At 42.6% G+C, this 11,379-nt stretch overlaps 1 protein-coding gene across 1 annotated transcript; it reads left to right on the forward strand.

The window, feature by feature from the left end:
- The first annotated feature begins 122 nt into the window (after positions 1-122).
- On the forward strand, positions 123-5,872 carry LOC101358241 (translation initiation factor IF-2-like). Its single transcript, XM_023734215.1, is given in 2 exon segments — positions 123-888; positions 890-5,872. Coding segments are annotated over 2 exon segments (792 nt in total). The 5' UTR covers positions 123-366; the 3' UTR covers positions 1,160-5,872.
- The last annotated feature ends 5,507 nt before the right edge of the window (positions 5,873-11,379 follow it).

An 11,379-nucleotide genomic window follows, 5' to 3' on the forward strand; every position in this document is an offset into this window, starting at 1 on the left:
TATGGAGCGGGGAGAGGGAGAGCCCGGGAAGGGGGGTGGCGTGGCGGTTGGTGGTGGGGAGGGGAGGGGAGGGAAGCCTTTTAATGACTCATTGATTGAGCCGGTTTAAAATTAGTTGTGTGCGCGAGTGTGAGTGTTTTCCGCCCCCCGGAGCCGCCGGGAGCCGGGAAGGAGGGAGCGGATCTCGGCGAGGGGAGGACTGCGCGGCGGGGCCGCGAGCAGGGGGCAGGGAGGGCGAGGAGTGACGGCGGGCGAGGAAGAAAAATAAGCTTTTCCAATCTCCTCCCCTCGTTTTTCACCCCCCTCGTTTCTTTTCTCTCTCAGAAGCTCTTGGGTGTGAATCGCATTTTCTTTCTTCTCGGCAAAATGGACCCCGTGCCTGGGGAGGGGGAGGGGAGAAGGTGGGGAGAGAGGCGGCGGCGAGGACAGGCTTTATTTTTCATCTTGGCTTCCTCCTTCCCGTGGCTTCTGCCGGCGGCCGCGGTGAGGACAGCGGGCCTGGGGCGCGGCGGGGAGAGCTCGGGCCCGGCCGCTCGTCCCGAGCCCGGCCCCGCGCACCTGCCAGCAGGATTGCCCTTTCCCCGTCGCCCAGATGCTCTGCCGAGGTCCCGTGGCCGGGCCCGGTGGAACCCCCGCGCGGCGCGGAGGACCCGCGGCCCCTGCCAGGCGCCTCCTGCGGGGCCCGCGCTGCCCGCCCAGCCGTCCAGAGAAGACTGTGGTGGCACTTTTTTGGCTGAGAGTGCGCGGGCCGACGCGGTTCGCGACCCCGAGTCGCCCCGAATGCGGGACGTCGGGGTGGGGTGGGGGGGCTGGAAAGCGCTAAGATGGCGCTGGGCCTGGCCTGTCGCCAGGGCCGGTGGCGCAGTTGCTCCGCGGACGCCATCTTCCGTCGCGGCGCGGGCGGCGCCCTTCGTGGAGGTTTCGCTGGCCTAGTCGCTGCAGGCCCCCGGGCGAGGGAGCCACGCTCGGGGTGTTGAATTCTGCAAATGGGGCCGGGGTCGCACCACTGAGGGCCGGGGGCCGCGAAGCGTTCCCCGCGCCCCCAGACCCAAAAGCCCAGGCCGCCGGCTTGGAGCGGGAGGGGCTGGGGTCCGGCGTCTTGCTCTTTCCCACTTGTTTCTTAGGGAAGAAGTGTGTTGGGGTCGGGCTTCGGGGCTGATAGGGTCCCTCCCTGACCCCACAGTCCCCGCGTCAAAACTGGGGATGAGAGGTGCCGGCCATCTCCCTCCAACCGCCTGAAGCTGGACGGCTTCGTCACCCCTGGCCCTGCTGGGAGCAGGGCATTGTGTCCTTTCCAGCATCCTCTTCCAGTTAATACTTAGAATCAAATCAGGTTACAAAATTGCAGAAAAGTCGAAGGCAGTGTGTGTTTGCCTCCGGTAACATAGTTCTCTATAGATATCTTATCGTTCGTTTTTTTTGGTTTAAGTTGGTTGTATTTTAGAGCAACACTGGAGAGGGAAATTAATGAAATTAGAAATTAATTTTGATATATTGCTTTTCTAAAATGAGTTCTTTATACGTTTAGAAAATTGTTAGTTTTCTAGTCAGATTGTCCAAAAGTCATAGGTTCCAGTAATTCAAAATTTTTCCATGTTGGTTTTCATATTATTAGAAATAGTAATAAATTTAAACAGTTTGTTAGATCTCTTCCCTGAAAAATTAGCTTTAAAACACGCTCGGAGACTTTTTTTTTCTTTTCTCTTTTCCGAAAAAATTGCACCGTGCTTTGGTCATTGCTTTTCTCATTAACGTAAGGGTTCTCAGTTCCCTGATTGACTAGTAAAAGTGTTTCCTTAAAAACATCTATAATATATTTATCTATCCAGTGGTAGCTTTATATTAGAGATGTGTGTATGTGTGTGTGTTTTACCTTTGTTTTAAATTGTTACTGAAAAGATTTTTGGGAGAAAAAAAATTATAATTCTTATTTGTCTAGGAGTTCACAGAGATAGAAGTAGTTAATTTCATGTGGATATAAGTAACATAGTGGTGCCACTAGTGTGTCCATGTTTGGCAGTGAATATTTTAGACCTTTTAATAAGACCTACCGTATATTGGGAGTCCCTGAGTGGTGCAGATGGACTAGTAGCCAGAAAGTTGGCAGTTGGAACCCACTCATAGGCACCTTGGAAGACCAGCCTGAGGATCTGCTTCCAAAAGGTCACAGCCTTGACAACCCTGTGCACATATGGGATCTTTGTGACTCCAAGGCAACTAACAATAATGACACCACCACCACCACCGTATATTGAACACCGGCTATATGCAGGAATTGTGCTTGTTGCTTTATATAATTTCTATTCAATTATCATGTCAGCCCTGCAATACTGATTTTATTATCTATCTACCAGGGAAGGAACTGGTGTTCATGGAGATATACTAATTGTCTAAGAAAAACCTGTTGCCATCCAGTTGATTCCGATTCATAGTGACCCTGTAGGTCTTGTGGTATTAAGTAATAGTGTTGGCCTTGGATCCCAAAAGCCATGTTCTTGGCTTTCCACCTATCATTTCCAAATCTCAATATTATAATCAACTGGGGAGATGTTTTAAATACAGAATGTAACATCACTGTATTTGCTAGGACCTGTTGGAGGTTTCCTGGTCGTAAATAATATATTAAGGTCGTAAATAATAAGCAATCTCTTTTTTTTAACTGAGACTTCCAACTTCTTAATGCCCCAGTCCCCTCCAGTATTGAAATTATGGCCTCCCTAGGTTCTACTGGAAGCCCTGGTGGCATAGTGGTTAAGAGCTATGGCTGCTAACTAAAAGGTCAACAACAGTTTGAATCCACCAGGTGCTCCTTGGAAACCGTATGGGGCAGTTCTACTCTGTCCTATAGGGTCGCTATGAGTCGGAATTGACTCGATGGCAATGGGTTTTTTTTTGTTTTTTAGGTCCTACTAAGTCTGCGTATCTACCAATCAATGTTATTCTAAAACACTCCAGGTTATTCCAGTGTGACAGAGATAAGCATTTGGAATATCACTGTACTGCTCTATGGACTGTACTGCTGCCTCGTTTGAATTGGAACATGAGAATTGAGTTCTGTATCATTTTGAGTTGGAGCAGTTTTATTGCTCACCTCATTTTCATTTTTATTTTCCCCTTTCTAGCTGCCATTTATCAAGTTATTGAAACTTTTCTTACAGAAAGAGGGCTTAGATATCCTGAGACTTTAAAATCTCACTACATTAAAAATATCTTTTTTCACTCTAACAAGAAGTTATATAACATACAGACTTCTAGATCTAGCCAAGCAATCTAGTTTAAGCAAGGCAGTTATGTAACAGAAATAGAATTGAATCCAAAATTGGTACAGAAATTAGAAATAGAGTACAAAAGATCCTGAGATGCAGACCTAGAGATAAATACTAGGAAGAAATGATCCTTTCCTGTATTTTGAATTGTGGGAGGTATCGTTTAGGTTTTGGGAAGTAGGATGGAGGAGGTTATTCTAAACATGAGCCCTGGTAAGAACAGAGTATGTGTAAAGACACAGAAGGTCAGGAAGAAGCATCCAGAGCAGTTGATGAATAGCTGACCTGACCAAAATGAGAGAGAACCAAGTCAGTGAAGAAATCATTAGCTTCTCTGGGGCAAGGACCATGAGGACCATGTATTTTAGTTATTTTGTGCTTCTCCTTTATTCTTCTCAAATCACTGTTACATTTACTAGTTGCTAGGTATTATGGTGGAGAATGTTGATTTTTGATGCAAATGTCAAGATTATACTATCTTTGCATATGTCCATATTTTTCTTCTACATTTGAAAATTTTGGAAGGAGAAGCAGATGAATATCTGTGTGAAGTCTATATCCAGTCTAGACCACTGGGCAGGCAGACGGGTGGGTAACTTCTACTCTTTAATTTCTCATGTGGTTTTTTCTCCCCTTGTTCATGGTGAATGTCAAAGTAATTATATTCTTTGACTAAAATACAATGAAACTTGAAGCAAGGGGAAATCTAAAGTAAACTTGCTGAGAGGGGAATAGTAGCTTCTTTAGAGTAGCCTTTAGTGGGATGGAATTTGCTAGGACCTGCTGGAGGTTTCCTGGTTGTAAATAATACATTAAACAATCTCTTTTTTTAACTGAGACTTCCAACTTCTTAATGCCCCAATCCCCTCTGTATTGAAATTATGGCCTCCCTAGGTCCTACTGGAAACCCTGATGGCGTAGTGGTTAAGAGCTGTGGCTGCTAACTAAAAGGTTGGCAGTTTGAATCCACCAGGTGCTCCTTGGAAACTCTAAAGGGGAGTTCTACGCTGTCATGTAGGGTCACTATGAGTCAGAATCGACTCGACAGCAACGGATTTTTTTTTTTTTTTAGTGGAATGCAAGACAGATGGCTGCTCTCATGGAATTTACAGTAAAGTGGGGAAAACAAAAAGTAAACATAAAGAATCAAGATAATTACAGATTAAGATAAATTATAGGAAGTTAAACTGGGGGCTCTAAAAGAGTGTTGGGGGAAGACTTGTGACTAGTAATGGTCAAGGAGAGTCTTGAAGAGGTGACATTTGAGCTGAGACTTGAAATATGTTTGTGCTAGCCATGTGAAAAGTTGAGAAAACATTCTAAGCCTGGGAACAAGTGCAAAGACTTGGAGGCCCGGAAAGGTGTGGGTGTTAGAACAGAGAGAAGGTTCCTTTGAGCAAGGGGCAATAGAATAAGATGAAGTCAGAGAGATCTGCACAGCCTCCTGCACAGCCTGTTGTATCAGGCCATATGGGGGATTTTTGGGTTTTATTCTCATGGCAGTGAGAATCTATTAAAGGATTTTAATCAAGGCAGTGACATGTTTTTGTTTTAACAATCACTGGCTGCTGTGTGGAGCAAGAGAGGAAGCATTCCAAGGTTAGTGGAATCTTAGGACAGTGCAGTGGCAGTGGAGATGGAGAAGAGTAGATGGCGGGTTTCATATATATTTTGGAGGTGGAATCAGGATTTACTTAATGGTTTGGATGTGGAAGGAGAGGGAGGAATCAGGAATACCTTTGGGTTTCTGACTTAAGCTGTGGGTGGCTCATGGTGCCATTTGCAATCTGGTTGGGGAAGACTGGAAGAGGAACAGGTGGAAGGGGTGGGTAACCAGAGTTTATGTGAACCTGTCATGTTTTTAAAACACTTGTGAGACATCCAGGTGTTCAGGTATGCAGTGAATATTCAAGCTGAGCTGAGAGGAGTGCTCTCAACTGAACATAAATTTGGGGAGTCACTAGCATACAGATGGTACGTCATGGAACTGGCTGAGATCACTTGTGATCGTAGAGGCCTCAAGAGCAAGGCCTAAGACACTTCTAATGGTTAAGGGTTAGGCACAGGAGAAGTTAGCAAAGGAGATTGAGAAGGCTCAGTCATTATAATGGGAGAGTGACTATCATTTTCTAGAAAGAGGGAATAGTCACCTCGGTCAATTGCTGCTGAGAAGTCAAACGATGAGAATAGAGAAATGTTCATTTGGATTTGGCCACAGGGGGGTGACTGTTTTGACAAGTAGTTTGTCACATATGAGAATGGAAGCCAGATCAAATTGTGTTGAAGAGAGAATGGGAAGTGAGGTGAATGTAGATAGCTTGTTGGGGAGGTTTTGCTGTAAAGGGAAGGGGAGAAATGGTATAGCAGTGGCTGGAGAGAGAGATGGGTCAAGGAAGAGTTTTTTTTTAAAAACAGTAGGAGGTGGATTATTTTCATAGGCTATTATCTAGTAAAGAAGGAGAGACTAATGTAGAATTCTTGAGAATTCTTAAGAAGGTGAGAAGGAATCCAAAACACAGAAAAGGGTTTGTTTTGGGTGGGAGCAAGAAGACTTGAGGGAGAGAAGGCAGGGAATATGGGTACAAGTGCAAGGATTTTTATGAATTGGGGATAGAATATAGGGCTTTGCATTCTGATGGCTTCTGTTTTCTCAGTGAAGTCTGAGGCAAGGCCAGCAACGTAAAGTTAAGGAAGGAGGGGTGGTGGGTGGTTTGAGGAGAAGGGTGCCTCACTTTGGACAGCAGACCTCCAGCGTTGTTGAATGTCCGGCTGAGGCTTGGGATTATGTATGAATTTAAAATGAAACCAGTCAGCGAAGTTAGTTGTGCGGTGTCCCCCTGCCCTCAATGTTCTGCTGTTACAAGGGCAGCAAAGAGAAGACAGGTGATTGATTCACTCAAGATTGGAGTTTTGCCCCAGAGATGCAACAGAGGAAGAGAGGAGCTAGGGAGTTGAGGGTGGTTGCAGTGACGTGATTATAATCACCTTGGAATTTCAGCTGGGACAAGGAAGCAGGAGAAGCTGATGAAGGGGTGTCATGAATTCAGTGAGTTAACATTTTAAATCAAAGTGGCCTTTGTGGCAGGTACAGATGTTATTTGTACAGCACCTTGGGCTGTTTGCTGTGTACCCTACTGTATTCTCTTTGGAAGAAAGTTGCCTTAGAAATAAAATATCAAATGATTGAGACTAAAGAGAAAGTATTGTCCCTTATCATGGTCCCAAACTGGAGTGTGATTAATAGTATGAGTCAGAATCGACTTGATGGCAATAGGTTTTTAGATGCCTGGGGAGGATCCCAGGTGGCACAGTGGTTAAAGTGCTTGGCTGCTAACCAAAAGGTCAGCAGTTCGAACCCGTTAGCCACTTTGCAAGAGAAGGATGTGTCAGTCTGTTTCCGTAAAGATTTACAGCCTTGGAAACCCTATGGTGCAGTTCTCCTCTGTCCTATAGGGTCACTATGAGTTGGAATCGACTTGATGGCAGTGGGTTTGGTTTGGGTTTTTATGGATGGCCTGGGTGGCACAAATGGTAAAGTACTCAACTGCTAGCCGAAAGGTTGGCGATTTAAGCCCACCCAGAGGTGCCTCAGAAGACAAGCCTGGCAATCTCCTGAAAGATCACAACCTTGAATATCCTCTGGAGTTCTACTCTGCACGCATAGAGTCACCATGAGTTAGAATCGACTGGACAGCAGCTAACAAAAACAGTAGACACTCTGGAGTGGGACCTGGGAATCTTACATTATTGTTTCCTTGTTCACTTGTTTATTTTAAGCCTTTAGCATAGTATTTAAAGCAAGCTGGGCACTTCGTAAAGCATGGCTGACTGAATACTTAGAGAACCAAGGTAGAGTCGAGTAATGGGACCAAAGGAAACACAGTTTTTGGAGGTAGGTAGAGATGAGCAGTACCTTGTATTATTAGAGGGATCCATGAGGGAAAAGAATGAGAAAGACCATTGGATGTGGCTATTGTTAGCATTAGAGATTCCAGACGCGTGGTGGAAGAGACGAAATCAGATTCAGGGGATGGAATGGGGAGCAATGAGTGTTGGGGAAACCATTTTCTAAAGATCCAAATAATACCAAATGGAAGTATGCAGCATTCCCCCTGCCTCCCCCCTTTCTCCTATATGCTCCTCTCAGAATCTATCGTTTGTTTTATTTTTTTTCATGAGGTTCTTCTGTTCCCTACACTGGCTACAGGAAAAGTAACAGTAAAATGAAATTAGAGAAAAGGGGAGTAGGGTAGATAATGGGATTCAAAACAGATGTTTGTGGTCATCACTGAGAGAAATGTCTCTGTAAAGGACAGGAGCAAAAAGTTTTGAGTTGAGAGGAGTAATTTGTGGGATGTATCAGTGTGGGAAGAAATCGGTAAAAGGAATGGCATTATGAATTATATAGTATACTGGATCCATCTGCACAGCATGGTTCTGTCTTGTGAATAATGTTCTTTAGTAAAACCAAAACCAAACCCATTGCTGTCAAGTCCCTTCTGACTCATAGTGACCCTGTAGGGCAGAGTAGAACTGACCCATATGGTTTCCAAGGTTGTAATCTTGACAGAAGCCAGCTTCCACATCTTTGTTCCAAGGAGCAGCTGAGTGCTTAACCAGTGCACCACGAGGGCTCCTTAATGTTCTGTGGTAGGAGTGGTAATTACCTGGGTGATGGTGCTGGCAGAAAGGTGGGGGGTAGTTAAAACTGTGGAGAAATAGGAGAGCTGACCAAAAAGGAAGGGAGTGTGGACTATAAAGGAAAGCCCTAAGGTGGAAACCCTGTAAGTGGGACCTGACTAAGTGGAGTTGAAGCCCAGGACGGGGCTCTGCCAGGGGAGGTGGGGTTGTGTGGCTTGCCCAGTTCTGGAGTGCTCAGGCCTTGTCAACATGTGATGTATGGGAAGGTTGAAGAAAGAGGTCCTAGGGGAGCAGCTGGGACCTTTGACTTACTGCTTTTTTCCTACTGTAACTTCACTGTACGAAATCTTCCTATGCCCAGGTTCCCTTTAATCCTAATCAACTTTAATTTATAAAATTGTGATTTGCTTAATTATAAATTTTCTTTTAATAAAGTTGTGAAATTGAACATTTTCTGGTTTTGTGGGTTCTTTGGCTATCTTGCAAACACATTAAACACTTATATTACCTAAAGTAAAAATCCTAAATGTGAGAATGTGAGGGAATAAGGTGTGAAAGAAATTGCCTTTCTAAAAGTGATTTATTTCAGTTCAGCCAAAATCCAGGATGCTTCCTTGTATCGTTAGGAATTAAACTTTGTCTCCTGGCCTGCAACTGAAGCATTTTCACAAGGAAGGAAAAGTGGGGAGGGGGATAGGGGATAAATTGTATTTGTTAAACTTCTACGTTGTTTCAGGCTGTGAGGATGTTTTACAGATATTATTAAATCCTCCCAACAATGCTGAAGGGTAGGTTTTAGCTCCATTTTACAGATAATGAAACTGAGATTTAGAAAGGATGAGTAATTTACCCAAGGTTAGTTAACATTACTAAGAGGCAGAGCTGGAATTTTAATGTGTAATGCCGATCCATGTAGAATGTATTTTGCCATTGGCCTTAAACCCATGTATAAATGTGATTTACAAATGACTGCCTAGTAGCTAGACATTTTGAAGTCTTAAAATTCGATGACCTTTGTTTCAATAGGAGGAATAGGGAAAAGTAGTGTTTTTATGGTGGGCGCAGTGGTTAAGAGCTCGGCTGCAATCCACCGTCTGCTCCTTGGAAACCCTGTGGGGCAGTTCTACTCTGTCCTGTAGGGTCACTATGAGTCAGAATCAACTCTGGCAATGGGTTTGGTTTGGGTTTTTAGTGTTTTTGTTGATAAATAAAAATGGAGACAAAACAATTAGATTCTCTTACATGTTGACAGTCAAAATAAATTCTAGATCAAAGCAGTTATTCTGCCCCTTTTGCAGATAATTCAGGTTCTATTTGTATATATTGTGAGTCAAACATGGGGGACCCATTTTAGCTGTGTTTGCTAGTAATCAGGGATTATGAGTCTTATCTTTCACTTTAAAAAGTCATAAGTGGAGAAGAGAACACTTAGCACCTTGGCATAGCTCAAGAACTTGTTCCCTTGCTTGGAGTGTTGTCAGTGTAAGCACAGTAATGATACTGGTTTGGGAAAAAGGTATTTAAAATATATAAAGTGTGATTTGCCTTAAAGAAACATTCTTTTAAAGAGACCGTATTATAGGATGAATGTAAAATATGTTTACTAAGTTGTGACCAGTAAAATAGCATGTCAGAAAGAAGCCATTGTCTTTTTGACTCTAGGAAAGTTTAGCCCAGACAGGCAGCTATAATAAAAGATCCTGAAACATTCCAACTGTAGATTCTTGCATTCACAGGAGCTGACCCACAGCTCTTAAGTACTTTGTTGCTCACTGAACGGATGGAGGTAATTTGTGAGTTCTTCATGCAAGGCTGCAAGAACTGTTGAGTTTTCCTTCTCGCCCAGTATGAGAGGCAATGCTCCTCACTTCTTATTAGTGGTGAGCCTAATTTGGGGAGATGAAGAATTTCAAAATCTAGTGGCAAGCATCTAGTGTGAGAGAATTTTGCATTAGTTATGTAGACTAAATATCTTGAACCTAGCCAAGGAGTATTGAGACTGCTGTTATATGTATTAAAGTTGACCATCTCTAAGAGTTGCCTGCAGTGTGTTTCAGATGTGACTCCTTCATTTTTATTATCTTGTTGTTGTTGTTAGGTGCCATGGAGTTGGTTCCGTATGTATAATGCCCGTATGTATAACAGAAGGAAACACTGCCTGGTCCTGCACCATCTTCACAATCATTATGCTTGAGCCCATTGTTGCAGCCACTGTGTCAGTCCATCTCATTGGGGGTCTCCCTCTTTTTCACTGACTCTCTACTTCTACCAAGCATGATGTCCTTCTCCAGGGACTGGTCCCTCCTGATATCATGTCCAAAGTATGTGAGACGAAGTCTTGCCATCCTCGCTTCTAAGGAGCATTCTAGCTGTACTTCTTCCAAGACAAATTTGTCCTTTCTTCAGGCAGTCCATGGTATATTCAATATTTGCCAACACCATAATTCAAAGGCATCAATTCTTCAGTCTTCCTTATTCATTGTCCAGCTTTCACATGCCTATGAGGTGGTTGAAAACACCTTGGCTTGGGTCAGGTCCACCTTAGTCCTTGAAGTGACATCTTCGTCTTTTAATACTTTAAAGAGGTCTTTTGCAGCAGATTTGCCCAATGCAATGCATGAATTTTTATTATAATTAAAAATAATAAATTTTTATATTTTATATATTTTTATAATTATGATAATTTTTATTATAATTTAAAAAATAGATAAACCTTGTCACTTTGTTAATATTTTATTTTATAATTGGTATTCAGCAATCCTTAGAAAATATTTTGCAGTGTTGAGTCCACCTTTTATCATTGGACTTTTAGTGAATTTTTAACATAATTTTTAAAGCCATCAGCATTTCCCTTGAATTGAAAAAAAAATCCCGTAGTTGTTTAAAAAGCTTGGTTTTAATACAGCATACATGAAAGATAGTTTTAGGAATATAAAACAACACAGTAGTTTCTAATTTATTGTTTGCAGAAATCAGTTCTCAATAATTAGTAGAACTGGAGAAACCTGGGTACCATTTTCAGAGAATAAATTTAAGGTCTTTATGGTTGTGCTTGGCAAACAGGTATTTTGAATACATGTGAAGTTAAAATTAAACTCAAAGAAAGTTTCCCAGAACAAATTACAGTTTTTTAAACTGACTTACCCTGGGAAGTAGAATGGTAGATTTTCAAAAATATAAAGAAATGTTTGAAATTTAGAAGTAACTCTGTGTATAGAGAGTGTTAGCCACACACACACACACAAATTTTCAGTTGAATACTGAGAGTAAAAGTTGTTTTTGATTGTGTGGTTTTGATTTGGAAGTTTTTTTCTTCCTTGCATTTAAAATAATTGCATGATGCTATATTTAGATTTTTTAAAGCTCTGATATTTCCTAGAGGTGCCAACAAACAAAATATATTTAGAAATAGGTCAGTTTATTCTTACTTCCTGTTTGCATTTTGATTCTTCACATCTGTGAGAATCTTAGG

This window comes from Trichechus manatus, unplaced genomic scaffold (genome assembly GCF_000243295.1).
Source record: "Trichechus manatus latirostris isolate Lorelei unplaced genomic scaffold, TriManLat1.0 scaffold00065, whole genome shotgun sequence".
Lineage (NCBI taxonomy): Eukaryota > Metazoa > Chordata > Mammalia > Sirenia > Trichechidae > Trichechus > Trichechus manatus.